This window comes from Urocitellus parryii, chromosome 5 (genome assembly GCF_045843805.1).
Source record: "Urocitellus parryii isolate mUroPar1 chromosome 5, mUroPar1.hap1, whole genome shotgun sequence".
Lineage (NCBI taxonomy): Eukaryota > Metazoa > Chordata > Mammalia > Rodentia > Sciuridae > Urocitellus > Urocitellus parryii.
In genome coordinates, this window is record NC_135535.1 from 47,841,333 (window position 1) to 47,867,552 (window position 26,220).

General features: G+C 39.5%; 1 protein-coding gene across 1 annotated transcript in view; it reads left to right on the top strand.

Annotated features, from left to right (window-relative positions):
- The first annotated feature begins 2,275 nt into the window (after positions 1-2,275).
- Cpm (carboxypeptidase M) overlaps positions 2,276-26,220 on the top strand; it is a 62,577-nt gene continuing 38,632 nt past the window's right edge. The window contains exons 1-2 of the mRNA XM_026386606.2: positions 2,276-2,293; positions 2,574-2,736. Coding sequence (XP_026242391.1) covers positions 2,577-2,736 — 160 coding nt within the window. The 5' untranslated portion in view covers positions 2,276-2,293; positions 2,574-2,576. The remainder of the gene's footprint in view (positions 2,294-2,573; positions 2,737-26,220) is intronic.

A 26,220-nucleotide genomic window follows, 5' to 3' on the forward strand; every position in this document is an offset into this window, starting at 1 on the left:
TTATATTACTGCACTTATGAACTAATAATGTCCTTTGCCCATTCTTGATTTCTAAGAGCTATTAATTCTGTCCTTCAATTTATTTTCTTGTAACTTTCATGCTGTGTTTTCCTGTGCAGAAAGCATACATTTTTATGTTGTCAGATTATTAGCCTTTTGTTATGGTTTTACCTTTAATGGTGTAATATTTAGAAAGAACACCTCTGAAATCTTAAACTTATGTTTCACTCTATTGGCCCTCTATTTTCCTATGTCTTCCACACTCTGACATTGAACCTTTTTTTTTCTATTTCCTTTTCCCATAATATCTAGACAAGAGCATCCTAACTGTATGGATGCATCTTCTGAAAAATCTTTTGGAGATGCAGGCTTGGAAGGGAAAAAAGAGATTTTGCATTTCCAACAAGGTATTGTCAATATCCCTGGACCCCAGTTTGGGTCACAAGGTCCTAAATCTTCAGATCTCAATCTTCTGTTTTCCTTATTCCATTCTTTGTCTGTCTCTGAATTTGCTTCCCTTTCTACCTATTATGTGCAACCCAAGGGCAACAATATCAACTCTAATTCACCCCTTTGTTTTTCTGGAACAACAATTCTGGCACTCTCTACCCCAGTGAAGCCATCATATCTCCTAGTTGCTAGTCACAGCAAGTCACAGAGGTTCCACTTGCTTCTGTTATAAACATATGATTTCTAAAGTCCATCAGCAACCCTTTCCTGTGTTCCCAGCCACTTCCCTTTCTCATTCTTTATAGTAACTTTGCCTAAATAACTAATCTCTTCAAGACCTATGCCCCCTCTCAGGGCTCTTAGTCAATGAACAATGAAAAGGGAACTTCTTCAAATCATCTGGTGAAAGTCATAAGCATACTAAGTACTGCATATCCCAAAAAGTCCACTCAAAAACAGTGTCATATAAGATTTTCCAACAATTAGAAAATTACTTTTAAAAAAAAGAAAATTACCTTTAAAGATTTATGAACTAAACTGGATTATTTATTTAATAAACACCTATATTTTTACAATGGGCCTGCCAACCTTATTTAGGTAATTACAATTTCCATTTTACAGACCAGGAAACCAAGACACAGTGAGTTGACAATGCCACTGAGGTGTCAGAGCAAGGACCTGTATCAGCCTGAGACTCCATGGTTTTAGTTCTTAAAACTACTTGTGTTGCCTCAGAAGAGTACCAGGGGAGCTCAGGGATCCCTAGAGCTCAGTTCCAGGAACAGCCTCTTTATCTGCAACAAAGGGCCAGGCAATCACTCTGGCAGTTCTCAACTCTGGAAGGCACATTGGACTCACTCATCACTGTCTTAAATTATCGTTTCTTAAGCCTCCCCAAGAGAGATTCTGCTCATCCAATTGAGGTGGGACCCTAGGATCTTCATTTTAACCTCTTAGAGAGGAACGTTATCTCAAATCAGTGGCTTTCAAACTTTCTGCATTCCCCTGACCCTTCCACATGTCCATAATACCCTAACAGGGCTCCTAAGATCCATCAGATACATTGTGAAGTCTGTGGCCCCTGCCACAAACCACCTCTCAGGTTCCAGTGGCCTTTATTTTCCTTAGTGCAAAAAGATCACCCCCCATCCTTCTAGAAAGCAGAGTTTTTAGAAAGAGAGAACTGAAAACAGCCTAAGGAATACAGGGGAGTCGGATTTGTGACAGTGGCTCTATATTTTTCAATGCGCGTTTTAAACTTAACTCTGATTTGGTCAGACCCCATCCAAATAAATTTGTCCGAAACTTCTGTATTCCACACTTGATGGCACTTCAAACTCCTACACACATACAAACTAGTTCTTCCTTTTTACAGTCTAGGCACTTGCAGAACCGGGCTGGAGAGCCTGGCGCGATTTCCGGCCGCGGTCCGGATTCCAGGTGGGCCGAGCGCCGCTAACCCCAGGGAAACTCGCCACAGCCGTCTACACTGGATGGAGCGCCCTGGGACCTGCCCTGAGGCGCAGCCATGGCCGAGGACCGGGCAGACTTCCAGCCCTGGCGCGGGAAAGGGCGAGTCCGCGAGCCGGAGCTGGGTTTCCAGCTGCCCTGCGACGCCCACCTGCGCTAGTCGCCGCGCCTTAAAAGCCCAAGAGGTTCGGGAACCGGCTCTCCGAGGTGCGAAGGCGCCCAGGCCCCGCCCAGGAGAGACCTGCGCGGCACCCAAGTGGGCCGGCGGGACGTCCGGGGGGCGGGTCCCGGGTGCGACCGCCCCCTGACCGCGCTATAACTTCGGGCCCCGCCGGGCCACCGCGGGAGGTTGGAGATGTGCGCCTGAGCCCTGGTGAGACACGGTGCGCGGGGCTGAGCGCAGCTGCTGCAGCTGCTGGACGGCGGCGGGAGGTGGAGACGCCCGGAGGAGGAGCGGGAGGGGCGGGCGATTGGGTGGAAGGCAGCGGGGGGCTGTCTGTGCTCCCGGTCACCGGTTGCACTGCTAAGCCGGAGGGTGTTGCTTCCAACTTTTACCTCCCTAGGAAGCAGGGAGCGTGTCAGGAGCCCCTGAGAGTAGGAGGCTGAGCCGGGGCTCTTCATCTGTTCTCAGCTTTATTCTTATTCATCTCTAGAACATGGACTTCGCGTGCCTGTGGCTAGGGCTTCTGCTGCCTTTGGTAGCTGCGCTGGATTTCAGCTACCACCACCAGGAAAGGATGGAAGCGTTTTTGAAGAGCGTTGCCCAAAACTACAGTTCTATCACTTACTTACACAGTATTGGGAAATCTGTGAAAGGTATGACTCGTCTCCTGCACACTTTCCCAAACCCTCAGCCCTCCCTTTTATTCATTAAATATGCCTCCCCTTCCTGTCCCCTCTCTACGAAGTTACTCGGATGGGCTCCCAACAGGTAAACCAGTGCCTTGCAAGTTGGTGGGTTTCTGGTTTCGGTTTTTTTTTTTTTTTTTTTTTTTTGGTCGATGGAGTAGTGGGAAGAACTGAATGTTACTGAGCTTCTTCATTGTAATTTAGTGTCATTGAGTCCTTTGCATTTTTGGTGCTACGTCGTTTTGAATCATTCAGACATTGTTTATCTAGAATATCTAGGTTATGGGTTTTATTTATATATGGGTCTTAGTTCCTTTTCAGGATAAAACGTCCGCCATAGGAGTCCGTTTATTCATCCCCGTTTTCCTTTTTGTTGGGTTCTTTAAATATGATTTGGACTGTTAGTACTATTTCTTCAAATCCCTTAAATTAAATTAGTGCAGTTTACTGATGAGATTTCTATGTTATGTATAATTAGCCCTATGGCTTAAAGTTCTGCCAAAAAAAAAAAAAAAGGGTGGTTCTTTGACTATAGGCTGTATTTAAAATGTATCCATTTGAGGAAGACAATTGCTAGATAATAACTGTTAGCAGTGACTGAACTCTTCCTAGCATTTTCATTTGTTTTCTCGTTTTCATTTAGAAAGTATATGTAGTTTCATTTTTTTGTAAACCGCGAATTCGAATTCATAGAAAAAGATTAAATTTTTTGTTGAAACTCACCCAGATGATGTGGATTTTATAGCCTGAACTAACTTCTGGACAAGACAAGTAATTTTATGAGATGTTATTTTCTAATCTTTTGTTACATTGATGCCCCCAAAGAGATTACCAGAAAACTTAAATTCTTTAGTTAAAAGTTTTTTAAGGCTTATAGAGATCCCAACTCTGTAAGGTGTGTTCAAATTCTATCTGGATTTTAGCTCTGAATTTTTGAGTCAGTTGGGAATGTGTATATATATTAGATGGACAAATATCTTTATTTTATTTATTTGTATGTGGTGCTGAGGATCGAACCCAGGGCCTCACACATGCTAGGCAAGCATTCTACTGCTGAGCCCCAGCCCCAGCCCTTAATTACCATATTCTTAAGTAATTATTTTCCCAAAACATTGAAGTCATGGTTCTCATATTAAAGAAAAAGTATTAACATGCAATGCAGAATGAAAAATCCTTGGTTGTGTGTACTAGTGCCTATATTTTTAAACAGCATTGCCAAAGAGTTGATGCCAAAATTACACTATATTGCTCTATAATCCAAAATTATAGAGGCTGTATGTGTGAGAAATCATATCTTGAATCAGCATATGTATTTAACCTTTTGAAACCATTTCCCCCTCAGGCTAGATTAAAACAATTTAAAAAGATCTAAGATTGCTAATTATGTTAATAAAGGAAATATAGAGCACAACTAGTTTGGGTTATTGTTCAGTCATCATTTAAACCACTAAATGATGAGGGTGTTGTTATTTTTTAAGTACTAAATGAATTAGTAAGTTTTTAAATTTTCAAACACAAAGTGCTTATGAAAGACCGTTAGGAACCCTTTCCAAATGTGAACCAGCCATTCGATCTATCCATCAAGAAATCAAACCACAGGAATGGTGGAAAGCCAACAGGCTTAATTTTTGTTTACCTTATAGGCACTCATGTGGTTAAAGGCTGGAGGGGTTATCATGTAAGAATAAAATCGACACTAGCAGTCAAATGTTTATATATGTTGCTCAGAATAATTATTCGGATTAAGAAAAATCCCAAATCTGCCATTAGGTTCCAAGTGATCCATGAGTCAGTTGCCAAAGTGTTGGCATATTAACGTGGCAGTTGAGATGATGTTCCTTTGTTGTGTTTTTTCATTCTATCTTCTGGTGTAGTATAAGTTTGTGAGCAAATGGGATTTACTATGTGTGTCATTTGTTTTTATTATTAAAATGGACAACCATACCCAGAAGAGAAAGTAATAGTCTTACCTGGCCAAGTACATTTTTTTGTGTTTGTAAAACCTATTACACATACTTTTATTGCTATAACTATGGATCATATTCTACCTTTTCCCCCATTTCCCATTATTTCATTAATGTATTTCCAGGAATTGACAAGGTCTGTAAATGTGAAATAGTTGTTCTGTAGTATTTTATCTTTTTAATGGTGTGAATTTTTTTAGTCATTTACCCATTAAGGGCATCAGTGTGATTTCTGATTATCTCTTATAAACAATGATGATAGAAAACCATCGATATATGGTTACATGATACATGATAATTGTCTTCTATTCTAATTGGTGATTTTTTTTCCACCTTTCATTTTGGAAATTTTGAAACCCATACACAAGTTGAGCACACTTAGTCTTTTTTGCCTAGATTTAGTCGGAGTAGATGGGCCATGTTTTTTAACCTTTTGGAGGAATTCCCTCTACCTGGTGACATTGTAAATAAAATCTTAAGTGAAGCAAGAGAAGCAGCTCAAGAAAGAGACTGATGATTGAGTTGAGAAAAATCAGAAAAGGTACATTGTTCATCAGTTCGTTCATTCCTTCCTTCATTCAGCCACAGGAGCACCCACCTTTTATTATCAACTCTTCTGTCTAGCAGAATGCCTGGAATATAATCAGTAGTCTATATCTGATTATTTAATGGATTGAATATTTGCTGAACAAAAGTGGTGGGAAGCAAAGAAAGTGGTCTGTTCCCTGCCGTCAGGTAGCCTCCCCTTTCAAATACAAATGTAATTATGATGAATTTCTCAGACTGGCTCTCTACACACACTCAAAACTCTGCTTAGGACTAGGTTTTTTGTTTGTTTGTTTGTTTTTGGTTTTTGGTTGTTTTTTTTTTTTTCCCCTCCTCTCTCTTAAACTTGTTTTGAGGGTTGACTTTCAATAGATTGCCATGAGAAAGCTGCTGCACTACATGTGAAATGAGATTTCCTCCCATCTCTTTTATAAGAATCTTGTCTTGCCTCCTGCTGGGTCTAATCTTCATTTTATCTGATTAAGGAAGAATAAGGGAAAGGGATAAGTGATAACAATCTTTGTTATCTTGTGCTTTCCGTGCATTAGGTGTTTAATAGATCATTTCAATCTCAACAACTCAAATCAGGCATTATCCTCATTTTCAGACTTGTCAAATGAGGCCTGGAGAAATTAATTAATCTGCTGAACCTGACACAGTTAATAAGATTTAGGGGGAAGATTCACACTTAGGTCTGCCAGTCTTCCAAGCTTCAGAGAAACAACCTGCTACCAATGGAGATGGTTACATTACATTTTGTTTGTTTCTAAACGTTTCCTGTGTTGAGCAATGCTGTGGTGAACATCCTCCTATATAAAACAGCAGAAGTTGTCTGAGCATTGGCTTTGGAACCACCGTGCCCAAGTTCTAGATACTTAGCTTTGAGCTGTGTGACCCTGAGCCTTTAGAGCAATGTTGAGGACATAGCAAGTGTTATGTGACACCTGCTGTTAATATTTTCATTGTTGCAATAGTTCTAAAAGGAAAATATTGAGTTTAAAGCAGTTTTAGGAACTTGATGCATATACCAAATCCTCTAAAAAGATTGTATTGATTTGTAATCTCTCAGGAAATTCAGGAGAGATATAAAACTTCTAAAACTTATACTAGTTATATGCTCAATAAAACTAGCATTCTAGTTGTAATATCTAATTTTGTTATTAGTGATTTGAAAGATTACTTTTTGCTGTTAGGTTTATAGTATAAGGGAGAATGTATTCTTTAAGCTTCTTTCTCCAAGAATGTTCCCTTTCACATTCATTCAACAGCCAATTATTGAATTTCTCTTCTAGGAGTCTTCATACTGTCTCAGCTGTTCAGAAATCTCCCTAGAATTGACTTAGATTCTTGCCCCTAAAAGGCATTTACTGTGTTCACATACATGGATCTTTTATAGTCTCTGGCCCTTAACTGGGTAGATTTTAGCTAGTGGTTTACCCTCAAAAAATCACGCTGTATATAAAATTTAGGTACAATTCTTGGTTTTCTGTCATACTCTGCTCATTTCCCAGATATGGTCCTAATACCAATTTCTTGAGATCCTGTAGAAAATGCTTAATGTAATGCAGATATTAAGAAAACCATTAAAATCTAGGAATCTCAGTCATAATATACCAGTTTGTGTTGTGAAGTTATATAAGGTTAGCAAACCTTTCCTTTTTGATATGAAATATAAAGCCCCTGAAACATCTAACAGATTTTTATTCCAAATTTTAAATCTCTCTAAACGGCAATACTCTAAAGCCAAGTAACCTTTGAAGCTTTTATGAAATAATGGTGACAGCCAGCATTAAGTGAATTTTACTTTTTCCCTTATGCTTTACATGTTACAATCATCCTAACAATAGTATGAAATACCATTATTATCACCCTAATATATATGTAAAGAACTGAGAGTAAATAAATTATCTATTGTTAGTAGGTCACAGAGATTGGACTGGAACCACAACCCATCTTGTGACAAAGACTGAACCTTAAGCCCCTTTCTGTAAAGTTTCTCCAGCTACCTTTTTCTCTGTTCTTGTCTCCCTTGACTTGTCTTCTGCTCCTCCATCTGTACCCCCTCACCCCTGAGAAAGGGTCTGTATTAAATGTTCTTTTTGAGCTGATACTCTCCCATAGAATTTTGTGGTCCTTTCTCAATAAATTAAAAGTAGTTTGAATTTCCTCTTTTGATGTAGAATTAGGATTCCCTCTCCCCCCTCCTCCCCGTTCTATGTGCAAAAGCTCTTTGATTATGAAGCAAAAGGAGAAAGCTTGCTATTTGCACAGGTGTGTCACTCCCCCAACCCGACTGCCATGTTGAGTTTAAGATATTGAGCTAAGAATGGAGCATCTCATTAAGGGCATACTGCCCCCTAGGGGGAATTTAGGTGAAAGACCTAAAACCAAGCTGTTTTGTGCACAAACATGAAACAGTTTATATATATATATATTGAACTTTCCAGAAAAACAACTGTATATAACCTGAGGGAAAATTAAATTTTGTTTGCTCTTAACTTGATTTTGAGATATTTTATGTTCTGAAAATACTGATGCCATTGTTCAGAGCTAAACCACTCTTCATTTGTGACCTATGCCTTTACTGTGACTCTTGATGGAAAGATAAGCATCTGACTTTCTCATTATGTCTATGGTGGAGTCATCCCCAGATTTTTACATTCTGATGCTATATTTTATGTAAATTGCTCTATACATAGTTTGAATGTTATATTGATCTTCTAAATAGAGTATAAATAAATGTGTTGTACTTTCTATGAATCATATCCTAGCAGTGGTAAAGTGGAAGTTACAAAAAAAGAGGCATTGTCTTTAGGGTTAAGAACTATCAATCTAAAATCACAAACAGCTGATAAAGACCCACTTCAAGTTAATGTAGCCAACATCCCAAAGGTGCTTATTCCTGTTCTTAATCCACGAACATGTGTGTCAATAACATTGGTGACAACCGTATCTGCCGTTAGCGCTGTTTTCTCCTTTCAGTTTGCTTATTTAGAGTGTCCTCTGAGATCACAAAGAAAGTTGGAAAGAATCTTTAAAGTGGAATGTTTCTAAAGTTATCTCAAATGCCAACATGTATTTGGGGAAAGAAATTAAATCTAATCAAATTTTTATATCTAGTGATTTAAAGTAATTGACATTCTTTCTTCCTCCCTAGCAAATAAATATAACAGCAGTTTGCTAAGAGGCTAGTAAGGCCTAATTTGAGTTTGTGTTAAAATAAAACACAAGTTGCACATTAAAAAAGGTTTTTCTCATCTCTGCTTTCCTTCTTTCTTTTTCTTTTCTTTCTATCTTTTTTTTTTTTTTCCTTTTGATACTGGGGATTGAACCCAGGGAGCCACTGAGCTATATCCGCAGTCCTTTTTACTTTGTATTTTGAGACAGGGTCTCATTAAATTACTGAGGGAATAACTAAGTTGCCCAGCCTGACCTCTAACTTGTGATCCTCCTGCCTCAGCCTCCCAAGTCACTGGGATCTCAGGTATTTGCCACTGTTCCTGTCCTCATCTCTGTTTTCTGAGGACTACTTCTTGTCAGATGTTTTAAAAGTACAAATACCTTTATCAGTCTCAACTGGAGGGCTTAATCCCCATTGCATCCAAAAAAAAAGCAAAAAAGCAATCAACTTTGAAAAGCTGCTTCCTCAGTACCTATCCAGAGGTGAATATGGCAGCCTCCATGTGGGGAGGCCAAGGCGTTGCCAAAGCCCTCACCCTATCCCAGAATTCAGAAGAAGCTAACTAAATCATCCTTCTGTTGGTTTAAATAAAGAGCTTTCCATTAGTTGCTTATCCAGTTTGTAAACTTTCCTGATAGGAAATTCTCTATGAAAACAGAACCAAATTGAAAGATTACAACTAAGGTCAAATGAACTGATAAGTATCCAAACAAGTAACTGAGACTCCTTTCCTAAAAAATGCACAGGTATGTTTATGACTACAAACAGGAGAAATTTAGTTTAATACCACATTTTTGGAGCAGAAGTCTTTTTCTATTCCCTGGAGCTGTCAGAATCTTCTGGTACTCCTCTTCCTGAGCATTCTCCCATAGCTCTGTCTGGAAGCCAGTGATCAGCTTTGTCCTGCTTTGTATTGGGTCCTAATGTGCTTATGATATGGAATAGGCACTCTAAGGGACAAACTGGAAGAGTTTTCCATGCTGATTAAAGGAAACATAGGAGTTTAAAGATAAGTTATGTGTCATTATAAAGTGTGTAAGTATAAAGTACATGTTTTATGTACTTTGTTTTAGGAATATATATACCCCTTTATCATACTCCTATTTTTTAATTTTTTTTTTAGTTGTAGATGGACACAATTCCTTTATTTGTTTATTTTTATGTGGTTCTGGGGATGGAACCCAGCACCTCATGCCTTCTAGGCAAGCCCTCTACCACTGAGCCACAGCCCTGGCCCCATATGCTTCTATTTATAATTACATGTATATAAGGACTTCATTCTCTCAGGAAATGAAATTGTTTTCTTGCACTGTAACCTGTTTTTCTAAAACTCATTTTTATGGTAAGTAGTATGTTAACTTAGGTAGAGTTGGAATACCACAGTTATGTCTCACTCCAAGATGAGTCACTGAAACACAGATGGAGGCCTCAGAAATTAGTGTCCTTCAGGGGCTGAAGGACGAACTGAATTATTCACTGACAGGCCTAAGGTGGTTCTACCTGCCTCCTTTGCCCTCAGCCCCCCAAACATTAACCAAATGTGTGTTAGGAGAAGAGAGAGTCAATATTTACAAATCCTCTCATGGCAGGGTAAGTACTCCTATAAAATGAAGACATCTAGAGACATTTAGGAACACAGAATCATCTTAACATGAAATTCCACAGGCGTTTTCTCATTATTTTTAAATAAGATTTATTTTTACCTTACTAATAGTACCAAATGTGCATAGAGTTAGATTGCAGATACTGGTTACTCCGTTGGGGAAAATATTTTTTTTTCTATTACTCTTGGAGACTCTGGTGAATACTTTCCTGTGATAGAGATAACATAGGCATACACGTAGTTGGTTTATCTTTTGTTATGGGAAAGTGCTTTTCTACATGTGAAGAAACAAAGATGAGTTGGGAAGGGAACATTCTAGCCTTTTAAGAATATGTTCTTCTATGTTCTTCTAAATGTAAAAATGTGTTTTCAGAGTCCATGCTATACAGTTCCAGCATGCAGCACTATGTGAGTTGCAGAGACTTTCAAACATTTAAAATAGAGCTCTTTGGTCAAATGATCCTACCTGGGAAGTAAACAGCATTCTCTATGCCAGGCTGTGTATTAGGCTAGGGCTGTAGCACTGAACAGCCTCTGCACTGACATTTCTTACACATGCTAATAGGGGCAACTGACAAAACAGAATGAGTACAGATTTTTAATTGCTATGAAGCACATAAATAATTTAATGGAGAGTAACAGTCCCCCTACAACATAACTTCCGTGAAGACAGGGAGTTTATCTTGTTTATTGCTGTGTAGTAGTCCCTTCGTATCCATGGTTTCAGCTTCATCTGTGGTCTGAAGATACTAAAATGGAAAATTCTAGAAGTAAACAACTCATAAGTCTCATAGTGACTTTAAGTGTTCACACCACTCTGAGCAGTATGATGAAATCTCACGCTGTCCCTCTTTGGCCAGCATGGGGTGTACCTCATCCCTTTGTTTGTCATCTCCATAGTATGTACTATGCGTCCTGTTATCACTTAGTAGCCATCTCCGTTATCAAATCAAGTGTCATGGTATTGCTGTGCTTGTGTTTAACTCTTACGTTACTTAATTACAACCCCAAAGCACAATTGTAGTGATGTGTAAGAGTACGATAATAAATTACCACCTCGCAGATAAGGGGGAACTACTGTATTCTCAGTGCCTCGAACATAGCAGTTATTGTTTTGAGAGAATGTTGTATGGAAAGACCATGATACTGAAAAGATGATAGATTTGAGCTGAGATCTGAAGGGTGAGAGAGAGCTAGTCCTTACAGCCTAATTCAGATTGCATGAGGTACAGAGGCTTGAAGTGCAGTAGGTTGGTTGTATTCTACAGAAAGATGTGAGGGCAGCATAGTGAGCCCGCCCAGGAGAGTGTTGTCTGAGGAAGTTGAAGAAATATTCAGGGGACAAGTCATAGAGAGCCTTAAAATCCAACTCTAACATGAAAGTTTGAATTTTGAAAATAATGGGAAACCATCAAAGTGTTTTAGGCAGAGAATGATGTCATCTGCCGTAGGTTTAAAAAAAATTTTTTTTGACTGCTAAACAGAGAATTCATTAAAAATGGACAGGTATAGAAGCAGGGAGAATAATCCAGTTATGGAAGTCCAGGCAAATATTGATGATGGTGATTTGGATTAAAATGTTGTATTAGAAATGGAGAGAAACAGAGAGATTAGAGATTTGTTCTGGAAATAGAACCAACCATTATTGGATCATAGATTAGATTCAGGAGGAGATGGGTGTGAGGAAAACAGAAAAATCTAAGATGGCTGGGAGTGTGGCCCAGTTGTAGAAGTGCTTGCCTTGCACACGTGAGGCCCTGGATTCAATCCCCAGAACCACATTAAAAAAAAAAGTCAAAGATGTTCCTTAGGTTTTTATGTTTCGGAAGCTCAGTCTATGAAGTGTTGTTAACCAAGGTGGAGAAAACTGGAAAAGGACTCAGTTGGGGTAAAATCAAGAGCTCTGATTAGGATGATTTTCTTAAAATTTTGAAATCTTGAGTTGATATCCAGTTGGGATGTTTAGTAGGCAGTTGGGTATATAAGTGGAGTATGGGGGTAGAAATGAACTTGGGAACCATCAACATATAGATGGCATTGAAACCCATGCAACTATAAAAATAATCTAACTAGATTGGAGGTAAAGAAAAGGTGGAAATGAAATTGGCAATGAAGGAGGAGGAGAACAGGGAGTGGTATCCTTGGAGAGGGAATAGCTCAAGGAGGATGTTTCAGGCGTTTCACAACCACCACTAGTGATTTGCTGGAAGGACAACTCAACATAAAGTTATACGCAAGACTGAGCACAGCAAAGGATACAGTGCAAGAATAAGAGGCTAAAGATGTTTTGAGAGAATGCACAATGTCAGAAAGTAGAGGGGGCAGTGTAGGCTTCTTGTTCTCCCTCTGTAAGGATCTGTCCCACATTTTTCTTGGGGATACATATTTCTATGAACTGCAGAGACACATGCAAAATACCTCACCTAGGGAAGCCTGCTTGAGTCTTGGGAGTTCAAAGTTCTACAAAGGAACTGGTCACATATCCATTTGACCAGCCAGAGTGCAGACTCCTAACTGGATACGAAGTGCACATGAAATGATGCATCATGCTTACTTTGAACAGATTTTTTGGCTTGGTACATCCTGACCCACTGTCTTGAGGTACAAAAAAAAAAAAATACTAATTAGTATACATTTCAAGAGTTTAGTGCTCAGAATTTTGTTCAGGGTCATTGCCACGACTGTAGATGTCCCCAGAGATAAGCAAGGGCTGAGGAAAGTAGATTGGCTATGGTCATTCTTTCCTCTCAAGATCATGGTTAATGTTGCGTGTTGGCTGAAAGTCAAAACTGAGAGCCACAAAGTTAAGTGGTCTATCCCAAAGAATAATTTATGAAACTCTTGTTTCTCTGTAGATTCATTTCTTTTCTTTTCTTTTCTTTTTAACATTTATTTGAATGCCTAACATAGTTTTTGGCATGTGCTAGCACAGGAACATGAAGGTAAAGAAGTTAGGCATGGCCCCTGCCCCAGCAGAATTGAGGCGAACAGATCTGGGTTAATGAACCCGATTTATCAGATAAATACAGATGCAGTTAGCACCGTGGGGGTGAATGGCAGAGAACTAGAAACATGGAAGACCTGAAGAGAAAAGAGAAGTCAGCCGTGTGAAGAAGAGGAGGCAAGGCAATAAATAGCATCTTCAAAGGCCTGAAGGTGAAGGAGCGCCATGAACTTGAGGAACACGGGGAAGGAGGATGAGACGGGAGGGGAACTGAGGAGGTAAGAGGGACGTGGAGGACTTGTCCACTTCACCTCGTTTGTTTTTTTTCTTCTCCCTAGAGGAGGCACAAACATCCTCGGGGATACATGCCTGATAGAAAAATGACAGGTTTATTTTCTTGATTGGGAATTTTCTGGTAGTTTTACGATTTCCTTTATATTACAGTAGAGGTTCCTTTTAAGAAAGGTGGCCAAGGCAGGCCTGTAATCTCAGCAACCCAAGAGGCTGAGACAGGAGGATCACCAGTTCAAGACCAGCCTGGGACACTTAGCAAGACCCTGTCTCAAAATAAAAAATCAAAAGGGCTGGGAAGGTAGCTCAACAGTAGAGCACCCCTGGATTCAATCCCCAGTACCACCAAAAAAAAAAAAAAAAACCCTCTATGATTAAGTTATTTACATTCCCATTTGACAGGTGAGCAAACAGATTTTATTTTTCCCCTGCCCATCCTCCCACCTTTTAGACTTTACAAATGAAGAAACTGATGACCCCAAATTATATCTTTTTTTTTTAAAGATTGAACTCAGGGGTATTCGGCCACTGAGCCATATCCCCAGCCCTATTTTATTTTTTTTGTTTGTTTGTTTTTAGAGACAGGGTCTCACTGAGTTGCTTAGTGCCTTGCTGTTGCTGAGGCTGGCTTTGAACTCCCAATCCTCCTGTCTCAGACTCCCAAGCCGCTGGGATTACAGGCATGTGCCACCACACCCAACCCAAAATTATTTTTTTATTGGTTGTTCAAAACATTACAAAGCTCTTGACATATCATATTTCATACATTAGAATCAAGTTGGTTATGAACTCCCAATTTTACCCGAAATACAGATTGCAGAATCACATCGGTTACACATCCACATTTTTACATAATGCCATATTAGTAACTGTTGTATTCTGCTACCTTTCATATCCTCTACTATCCCCCCTCCCCTCCCCTCTCATCTTCTCTCTCTACCCCTCCTACTGTAATTCATTTTTCTCCTTGTTTATTTTCCCTTTCCCCTCACAACCTCTTATATGTAATTTTGTATAACAATGAGGGTCTCCCTCCATTACCATGCAATTTCCCTTTTCTCTCCCTTTCCCTCCCACCTCATGTATCTGTTTAATGTTAATCTTTTCCTCCTGCTCTTCCTCCCTGCTCTGTTCTTAGTTGCTCTCATTATATCAAAGAAGACATTTGGCATTTGTTTTTTAGGGATTGGCTAGATTCACTAAGCATAATCTGCTCTAGTGCCATCCATTTCCCTGCAAATTCCATGATTTTGTCATTTTTTAGTGCTGCGTAATACTCCATGGTGTATAAATGCCACATTTTTTTTTATCCATTCATCTATTGAAGGGCATCTGGGTTGGTTCCACAGTCTAGCAACTGTGAATTGTGCTGCTATGAACATCGATGTGGCAGTATCCCTGTAGTACGTTCTTTTAAGGTCTTCAGGGAATAGTCCGAGAAGGGCCATAGCTGGATCAAATGGTGGTTCCATTCCCAGCTTTCCCAGGAATCTCCATACTGCTTTCCAAATTTGCAGTCCCACCAGCAATGTAGAAGAGTACCCTTTTCCCCACATCCTCACCAGCACTTTTTGTTGTTTGACTTCATAATGGCTGCCAATCTTACTGGAGTGAGATGGTATCTTAGGGTGGTTTTGATTTGCATTTCTCTGACTGCTAGAGATGGTGAGCATTTTTTCATGTACTTGTTGATTGATTGTATGTCCTCCTCTGAGAAGTGTCTGTTCAGGTCCTTGGCCCATTTGTTGATTGGGTTATTTGTTATCTTATTGTCTAATTTTTTGAGTTCTTTGTATACTCTGGATATTAGGCTCTATCTGAAGTGTGAGGAGTAAAGTAAGTCCCATTCCCAACCCAAAATTATATCTTAGGAACCAATAGATTTGGTTCATTAACCTATATCTTTTAGAAATTCATTTATGTATTCATTCAACAAATATTTGTTTATTGAGCTCCTACTGCCTACCAGAACTTTTGTGGGGGTATGCAAGGAACAGGACATGGAACTTCCCCTGAGAAACTAGATCATGTGCCCTTAATACACGGTCCCCATAATGGGAGAGACATTGCAATAGGGCTGTGCTCCCCCATCTGGCCTCCAGAGTGCTTGGTAAAGTTGGCAAAGGCTCATCAGGGAAGTTGGTGCTTGAACAGTTTCAGCATTTTACCAGACACGCAGGTGAGAGGGACAGAATTCCAGGTAAAGTGAGTGGGAAAACACCTCACTTGCTTGTACACCAGGGGCCATCCACAGAGACTGGAGTGAGATGGGTCTGCACTGGCAGAGGCAGCAGAACCTCATAGTATATATTCATAATATATGTGAATATATGATCCAGGATAAAAACTTGGTGGCAATTTATTCTAATGCACTTTTTAGCATTAGAATAGTTTTAGAAGGCCCCTGTCATTGCGGGTTTTTGTTTTTGAAAATGAACTATTCACAGAACAGTGATAAACAAACTATTCAAAGAACAGTGATAAGTAAGGAAAATATTTGGACTCACGTAATTTCTCACTGAAATTGGCAATATTTGTAGTCCCAGGGGAACTATGTTTCCATAGGACATTCTGTTCTCTGTCTTTGGGAAACTGTCCTTTAAAAAAAAAAAACAAGTTATAAAGAGAGGTATTTGAGGATTAGTAATAAAAGTTATATGCTTCATTGAATGCTTTCTGTGAACTGGTCCTTTTCTATATTATTTTAAATTCTGACACCAGCAAGGTGTCAAGTCATGTTCTGCCCGTTTTACAGATGGGGAAACCAAGACCAGGAGAAATGACTTGCTTGAAGCAACTTGGCTATTAAGGAACAGAGCTGGCAGTTCAGACCCACTTCTGAAAGGATTCAAAGCCCCCGTTCCAGTTTCTAAAAGGGTCTTTAGGGCTCTGAGGCTTCTGTGGAGGTGGCCTTGGGTCCTTCCCAGGTGAGGAGAGAGTTGACTCTTGAGGTCCCCTTTCTTAACCTAGAGTAGCTCAGCTTCAACTGTTTTCCTTGGGTTTCCACATAAGATCATATTGGAATAAATTTCCATTCCTGGGTTGAGTAATATGAAATACCTGGTTGACCCTGGTACCTTTGCAAGAGTAAAGTGAGGATGTGCCATGAGCCAGCTAAAGGGCTAGACTCTGCAGGGTGTCAAGGAGGATTCGTCCCTTCTTTTGGAATGTAGCATTCTAGTTGAGTCCTTCACATAGGTGATACTTCACAAAGGTTCAGAGCCCTCTGAAACAGATCAAAACATCATTAGAGAATATTAAACGAATTCTGTTTATCAAGCCAAATGCTATGAGCTTGTGTAAATAACATGGTGTCTTGGCTGATGACCTGCACATTGGGTTAGGCAAAGGATCTCGCTCCTGACCTCCTCTACTCCCATTGTGACTATGTCCTGGCAGACAGCCTCTGAATGCTCAGGAACATTAACCACCTGTCCTGGTTTATGCAGACTCAGAAGCCACCTCACAGTCATTTATGATTCAGATTTATGCTGATTCCTTGGAGAGACAAGGTGGAATGAGAGGGTAGGGGTAGGAGAGAAGGAACAGAATCTGGCTTTCAGGAGCTCTGGATTTTCCACTGAGCACCACCAAGATCCCTTATCCGCTACAGGCCTCTGGGAGAAGACTGCATAGACCAAGGAGGAGTCTAATGGATAGGAAAGAGCCCACTCAGCATCCTTCCCATCTTGGAGGAAGAGATGCCATAGCAACATAGTACACTTGAGCCTGCCCTGAGCAGCCTCAGCTCCTATGCATTTTGCAAAGAAGGTGGTAGGATCACACAAGTAGCTATGTCATTATTCACCACAGGGGTCCCATTTACTAGAGAAGAAGGCTTTTCCCATTTGCTAGATGAAGACAGGAAGGAAGGAAAACAAAATAACCTTGTGTTGGGTAGATTAACAGAATCCCAGGCGGCTGTAACACTGAGGCTTGTGCAGTCAGAAGCCCAAACTCTATTTCCTCTAAGGGACATGTTATGAGCTGGCGTATGGGTACATGCAATCTAGTGAGAAACCATTTGATTTTGAGATAGAAACTCGAGGGAAATAGAGTGAGCTAACGGAGTGGAGCATTGCCCTGTATGAAAACCAAGTATTTGGGTTCTAAAACCCATTAGGCTCAGAGGGCACAGTATGATCCTAGAGGTTGTAAGTGACCCATGAGAACTTTAATAATGGCTTTTCTTATGCCCTCTGTTTTTTGAATATCCTTTATAACATCTTATCAATTGGTCATTTTAAAAACAGGCTAGGGATATAGCTCAGTGGGTAGAGTGCTTGTCTCGCATACACAAGGCCCTAGGTTTAATCCCCAGCACCACACACACACACACACACACACACACAAAAAAAAAAAAAAAAAAGATTTCCAGGTGCTGAGTGTGGTGGTACATGCCTGCTGGCCCACCTACTTGAGAGGCTTGAACCCAGGAATTTGAGTCCAGCCTGAATAACATAGATGCTGTCTCCTAAAATAAGAAATAAATAAATAATTTTTAAAAAGATTTCTATGTTCAGTGGTATGGTTAAAATGAAGTGTTTGGCAAAATCATCTCGATTTTTAAAAACAGTAAAAAAGAGATCTTCGTATCAGATACTGAAATCAAGGAGCTATCAGAATAGGGAAAATATCATATTTATACCCTTACCCACAAATACACAGATATTTATAAGCAATAATAGGCAGTTTAATAGTGGTTAACAACACAGACCCCGAAAAGCATAAAGTGCCTGAGTTAAAATCCTAGCTCTGCTATTGAGTAGTCATGATCTTAAACCAGAATCTTACCTTCTCTGTGCCCACTGCCTCTTTTGTAAAATGGAAAGATGGTATCCTCCTCCTGGATTGTTGAGAAGCCTACATAGGTTAATAAATGTAAAGTGCTCAGAATATAATGGTCACATAGCAAATGCTGGATAAGAATATGCTACTACTATTACTGCTACATAGAGGGTGATATTCGACAACTTGAACGTGGCACTGACGTAAGTTTTAGGTGCGTGACACCGACGTAAGTTTTAGGTGCGTGACACCCTTCAGCCTTGAGTTTGCTGAACAGCTGCGTAGCATTCCTGCTTTCTGTCACTGAGTGTGCACAGCCCATCTGAGGCAGGCAGCCATTTGCAGCTTTAGAGATCCACTTGCCAGTGGTTAAGTAATTTGCCCTGGGCCAAGGCAAGTACCCAGCCCATTCAGGAGCTCCCAGCCTTCACAGCTTGGCTCCTGCCACAGTTGCAGGTGGAGCTGACCTTGTTCCTGCCCCAGAGGGCAGCACACTAGTTATAGCACCCTAGCCAGACCCCATGGTATAGAGAGGAACCTGAGGGCACAGGATTAATTGAATTGCCAGAGGTCGGTCTCCAATCAGACTGTGACATCCAGATAGGAAACCAGATCTAATACCAGGACTCTGTCTCTCTCTGTAGGGTCTAAATGTCTGTGGTATGTTTGACAAAAAGGACTCAGGATAAGTTGTCAGATCCTGGATGACACATTCTATTGGCATCTAGCCTATGTATATTCAGACACCCGGTAACAAAGCTTCCTTTGCTTTAATTAGCTTGTACTTAGATATTTGGTAGTGTGAATGAACATTAAAAAAAAAGTTCTGTGGGGTGTTTTCCCACAACTTTTGCATTTGCTTTGGGAAATCTCCTCTTCTAAAGGGTTTAAAATTATGTTTAACAGTAATGTAGTAATTTTGGGTTAAGACCAGCCCATTTTTCTCTTATCACCCTTTATATTTGTCACTATCTCTCTAAAAGGAGCTCTCTATCCTATGATAACATTTGCATCAAGTATATATGATTTGCAGCATTATTTCTAATAAAATGAAAATGATGCAGCCATCTAATTAATGCCTGATTTGTGTACTTACAATGGCTAAAATAACAAATTTAGTAATATGGTTTAACATAGTGTTTAAAAGTAGTAATGTCTACTGCCATGTTGCGGGAGTGCTTGCCTATCATAAATTGCCTACCATGTGTAAGGCCCTGGGTTTGAAATTAAAAAAAAAAATAGTAATGTAGTGTACCAAAAAACAGTGAACTGGGAATTGTATTAAACAAGTGAATTGAATGGCATATGAATTATATCTCAAAGATTTAAAAAAAAACACATGCATTCATCAATAGGGAATTGGTTAGATTATTCCAAATCTGGTCAATGGAATATTATACAACCTTTATAAAAGAATAAGGTAAATTTGTATATTTTGTCATGGGACGATGTCCAGAATCTATAGTGGATAAAATAAGTTCATAGTCAAATATTTTTCTGTTCATTTATAGGTATACACAGATCTAGTTTTGAGTTTCATTCTTTTTTTTTTAATAATACCTTTATTTATTTATTTTTATGTGGTGCTGAAGATCTAATCCGGTGCCTCATGCGTACGAGGCAAGCGCTTTACCACTGAGTTACAACCCCAGCCCACAGGTTGTGTTTCATTCTCACAAGTATTTTTGTGCAACTTGCCTTTTTCACTTATGTATGTTAGAGGCCAGTAAGTGTCGAGATGCCTCTTTGTTTTAAACTACTTCATACTATTCTGTGGTATGATTGCGGGTGGGGAGTGGTACTGGAAGTCAAACTCAGGGCCTTACACATGCTAGGCAAGCTCTCCTCCTGTAGAGGTATGCCCCTAGCTTTACGGTATGATTTTTTTTTTTTAATATTTGTTTTTTAGTTTTAGGTGGATACATTATCTTTTTTTTAAATTATTTTTATGTGGTGCTGAAGATCAAATCCAATGCCTCACACATGCTATGCAAGCACCACTTGAGCCACAACCCAAGCCCTTATGATGTGATTTTTATCATAGTTTATTTAATCATTTTTATATTGCTCAATATTTAGGTCACTTACAACTTTTAGATATTTTGAATGATAGTGCAATGGATACTGTTGAACGAGCACCTCAGCTCAACAATTTCCCAAGCTAGGGGTTGTTAAATCAAAAGGTACATGCATTTTTGTGCTTGATAGATACTGACAAATTTCCCTTCATAATAAGGTATATTTTTGAACTTCCAGCATCACATGAGTATGTGCATTTCCTCACATTATAACCAACACTTTAAATTTTTTTCTAATCTGCATGGTAAAAAAAAAAAAATCCCCATTTTAAGTTGAATTTCATGATTACAAGTGAGAATGAGTGTGTTTTCACACTTACTCAACATTAAATAAACATTGATGTTCCGGAGGCAGGATCAGACAACAGTGAACAAACAGGTCCCTGCCCCTGTGGACCTTGAATTCACAGTTTATTGGCAGCTTATATTTTCTCGAGACTTTTGCCTATTTTTTTTTAACTTACTCACAGACCTTCTTAGATATTTTGTTATCTATGTGGCAAGTGTTTTCACCTGTTCTGTAACTTATCTATGAAACTTTGTTTCCAATGTTCTTTTCCTACAGAAGTTTTTAATTTGCATGAGGTCACGTCCATGAGACTTTTCCTTAAAAGCTTTTATGTTTTACGTCTCATTTTAAAAAGCCACCTTTACCCCCAAGGTCATAAATATATTCCATACATTTTCAGTATTTTTATAGTTTTAGTTTTTAGCACCTAAATTCATCTGGAATCTATTTTTGAAAGTGGGGTGTGAGTGGATAGATTTCACATTCTATAGCGTGTATTTTTGAACATTCAAATTTTGAAGTGTGGATGACTTTTGTAAGCAGAAAGAGCCATGAAGAATCTGAAAAGACACTCAGGACGTGATGTCCAGAGGAGAAAAGGGAATGTGATGAGCAGAGCAGGCTGTGGAGTACACTCAGGTCATAATGGGTCGAGGCAGGGACAGAGGCAGGAAACATGAATCAATGCCTGATTTTTGCTGTGATCTGCCTCAGAAGAGCCAGATCACAGCAAATGTGAATCAGACATTGGATTCTTTGACATTTCTACTTATAACAGAATTTTTATTCCATAATTTGGGACAAAATAAGTTTGAGATAATGCCCTAAAAAAATAATAACTCATCCCTGGATTAATGATTCACTTTTTCCATTCATTCTAATAGCAAAGGTAGTGGACTATTAAACTGTATAGGCATGTTAATTAACATGTTTTTAGTTTCAAGAGATAATATCTTGTGACTGAAGTATGGTTAACAAATGAGCATGCTTTTGTGTTTAATTCTTTGGAAGGGGAGGTGGGTAGGAACTACTCTAAGCTAATCAACCCAAATTGCCACTATATCTTCCTTCCTTTGACATTGGACTTATATGATCCCTTAGTGTCTGTGACACTGTTCGGTTTAGATATATGTTCACCTCACAAGCATGTTTTCTTTTTCTTTTTAATACTTTTTAGTTGGAGATGGACATAATACCTTTATTTTATTTATTTTTATGTGGTGCGGAGGATCAAACCCAGTGCCTCACATGTGCTAGGCAAGGGATTTACCAGTGAGCCACAACCTCAGCCCCAAGCATGTTTTCTTACTGAGTATGTGTAAGCTCTGCACTAAGTGCTTTCTATATTTTAGCTCCTCTGCTCTTTACAGCAACCCATGTGCTACTCTGATGAGCCTTATTTTACACATAAGGAAACTGATGTGTTAAAATCATCAAGTTAAAGTCACACAAAATGTAGCAAAGTTTCCATTTAGACCCAAATCTCTGGTTCCAGATGATCACAAGAGGCTACTTCAGTAAATGCAGTAGTCAGGGAAGAATTAAACTCTGATGAGCCTTCATGAAGCAGAACTGAAAAACCTGTGACAGGAAAATATATTTATAATGCCTCCCTGGTTAATCAGACCACCCTGGAAGTCAAAAAGCAGAATGCTGCTTGGACCACCTGCATTTTCTTCCAGTCCTGTCTCCAGTTACAGTGAGTACTGCAGCTCCGGGTCAAGGTCAGCTTTGGGGTAAAAGCTGAGAAAAATGCCTTCAGGTATGAGACATCTTTTCACGTAGGGACATGCTTGGTTTGTGCTTCATTTGGGAGGATAGTGTTTTTCTGTTTGGTTTGCACTTTATGACAGAATACTATGCAGGCCTGAGAACAAGAGGTTTACTTTCACACTTACTACTGGTAGGAGTGACTCCACAATCCAGGACAGTGCCTACAAGAGGCATAAGGGTGCCTCAAGATACTGACAAGTGTATAGTTTATAAAAATTCACAGTGTACAGTTTGCTATATATCTTATAGTCTGTGTATTCGTTGTATTGCATCCAGTATACAGTGTTCTATGTATATTTTATTTCACTGAAGAGTTTTTAGTTTTTTTGTGTGTGTATGGTGCTAGGATCAAACCTAGGGCCTCCCACATGCTAGTCAAGCTCTGTGCAATTTTAACAAATATCTCAGGCAATTCTGCTATGGGTCATTCAGAGATATACTTGTAAGAAATGCAGGGATGCTGCTGACCTAGTCTTCTGTTGATCTGCTTAACTCTCCACATGAACAGAACCATACACATAGAGCAAACAAAGTATCTGAGAATGACTACACTCCATTGTAGGATATGTCATACACTTTCATTCATGATTAAAAAGAAAAGCACACAAAGATGCAGAGGCATTACATAAAATTCCTGCAACATGATTCCTCGGAATACATATCATGAGAGATGCTTTAAAACCTTCCTGTATTTTAATGCAAGGAGGGTAAATGCCAGGCCTGGTCACATTCTATCAAAGTTTATTTCCATATTGGGCAGAAGTCCTTCCTATATGACTACCACATTGTGCATTTTCCACTCCTGCCTTCCATTCCACCTAAATGCAAAAGCTGTGGTTATAACTGCTCCCCAGCTTGCCCGGGGGCCTCCATCATGCCATTTCATGCCATTTCATGCCTGTGACAAGTGTGCTAAATGAGAGGGTGGCTTGAACAATACCTTATCACTGGTCTTCAAGAGCTCATCTAATTCTGCGTGATGGTTGGGCATGTCTTGAGGTACTGCCCTATTAGTAATTGTTGCTCAGCATGGCTGACTTGTTGAGCAATGAGAAAACCCTAGCAAATCTTGTTGCCCCTCCTCCTGTTAAGAGTGCATCATCCTTTCAGCCCATTTATTGAGCGTGGTGAAGTAGATGACAGCTTATATAAGGTCCCTGTCTACAAATTTCTTAGACTCAACTGAGGTAAGTAGAGGCACATTATCAGAAAGGATAAAGGTTGGCCACCATGTACAGCAGATGATGGGTGCAAAACTATGATTGTCCTGCTATATTTGAGATAAACCAGGGCTCCATTGATCCATTGTGAGAAGACACCTAACAAAGTCAAAAAGTATCTCTGGGCCAGGCCTGGTGGCACAAACCTAAAATCTGAGCTATTCAAGAGGCTGAGGCAGGAGGATCCCAAGTTCAACTTAACCCCTGTCTCCAACATAAAAAAATAAAAAAGGACTAGGGGTATAGCTCAGTGGTAGAGTGTTCCTGGATTCAAAACCCTTCCCCTATATTGAATAATAATAATAATAATAATATCATCATCATCATCTGGATGTGTAGCTCAGTGGTAGATCACTTGCCTAACATGCTCAAGATCCTGATTCCCAGTACCAACAAAAATAAATAAATAAAAGTGTCTCTGGAATGGCTCCTCATACTTATTTGCACATTCTGGTAAGGTTTCTGTGTCACAGCCCATGGAAAAGTAGGTGCCTTGCAAGAGGCCTGACTGGTGTCATTTATGCATGTGCATGAAATTAGTGCTAGACCTTTGAAACTGGCATGTTGCCCACTGTTTATTGAGAATAGTTTGCCATTGAGCAATGTGCTGTGTGACCAAGCTGCCTCCTGTCCTTCATGAAGTTGGCAGGGCATAAATTGTTAATTAAATGAATACAAACTAAGATCAAGATAAGATATGCTTTAAAAGGGTGGATAAACTCAGGTGGTTTATTAACAGCTGCATTTCCTCATGCTCCTTCTGAAATGGGCATTTCTCAACCTGCATTTTAAGGTAGGAGCCGATCTAAAATGCAAGCTAATTATATTGTTTGATGAAGCCACAGTGTTGAGACTGGGAGATTTTCTGATCTTAAAAATTTCTGTGGAGGTAGCCCAGGTAATCTTGGGATTGGCAGACAGTTCAGAGTCTTAACATTCAGTGTGGCTCCTTGAGACATATTGAACAAAAACTGCAATTATGAATACAAGATTTTGTTTGTTTGTTTTTGCAGTGCTGGATTAAACCCAGGGCCTCACACATGCTAGGCAAGAGCTTTGAGATACATCCCAGCCCACAAGGTGGCATCCTTAAATCTACAATCTTCAGTGTTGGAAATACCTGTGATCAGGCAATTGTCAATGTATAGTTGGGAAACTTAACTGATTTCTGAAATAAATTCTCATTTCCATGTAAAGTATGCATAGGCCCACTTTTCAGATAACATTGACTTTCAACTGTAAGCAGCACCTCAAAGCTCTTACAGACACAAAAGAAAAGAAAACACAGGACATTCCAGAAAGCAGCTTCTCATTGGTGAGTCTAATGCCACTGTTGGCAAAGTGACTTACTAATCACTCCATTTGTGAGGTAGAGAGAGGACTGTGAGAAATGAAACTCTTGCTTTGTTTTGGGAGTTAGATGCCCCAAGTTCTCTGTCCTAAGAAAGGTAAACATCAATGACATCTAAGGTGGTAACAGAGGATATTCTGTTATACATGGGAAGGAAAACATGAACTTCACAGTAAACAAAACCCAGCCCAACACCCAGCTGCCTGAACCTGTCCCTTATCTGTAAAATGAGGGTAATAATACCTACCTTCTTTAGAAATTATGTAAAATGTCAGTTTTGGCAGAAAATCTTTGCGTTCCTGAAATCTTTGAGTTCTTCCTCTGACTCCGTGACTATGATCATTTAGATACGTTCACCCCTCTATGATCATAACAGTCAAAGCTCAGTGAAACATTTACTGGACAAGTCCAAAAGCAGTAGAAATTACTAACTAAAGGAGCTCACCCATAATTGGCCCCACGAGTGATCATTGTTGGTGGGTCTTCAGAGAGCATCATTGCCAAATGCTGTGATAAGCTTGAGTAGTCTGTCGAGAATTTCTGAAGGTAGGGTGGTACGGTGGTATGATTGCTTGGGCACAGGTTTTTTGTTTTATTTTAGGAAATATTTGTATTTGTAGTGACTTTGCAAAAGTAGTTACTTAAAATTTACTGCTGTGTTACGGAGACTACTTTGTTACATGTTACATTGTTGCAGAAATTACTCCGCACCACCCAAGTAATCTAGAATTGTCATATAGTGTGTTAAAGTATGCTCATATTCTTCTTGTCTACTTAAAAATACAAATAGAAATAGGAATGTAACTATTTATGCACTCCTTAGAAAGATGTTGAGTAATTGTCATATAGCTTCTTGAGCTTATTGACAAATATATGCTGTGATTTTTGTGAGACGATAAATTGAAACAATTTGTGAAAGTGACAACACAGTTCTGCATTGATGCCCTTTAAAGAAAATTCCTCAGTCTGAGTTCACAGAATGAGTGACATTCAGCAATTCTTGTACTCTCTTCCCAGCAGCCCCTGCCCCAGTACCCCCTTCCCTTCCTCTTCTTTAATGGTCCTGCTACTTTGTTCTACCCAAAGACTAAAGGGGAGTGGTGATTAAATTGAGGCAGAAAATAATAACTTCAGTTATTTACATTTTTTCCCCTTGACTCAAAACCCAATCTTAAGGAAGATGTGGAGGTCATGATTAAAACTGCCCAATAGCCACACTTTACTGATTCCTTTTTCTCTTTCTTTTTAGGGGTGAGGGGATTGAACTCGGGGATGCATTACCACTGAGCTACATCCCTGGCCCTTTTTGTTTTGAGACAGGATCTCTGTAAGTTGCTCAGGCTGGCCTTGAACTTGAGATCTTCCTGCCTCAGCCTCCCATAGTAAAATCTTGATTCCTTATCTAGTATAATTCATATAGTTT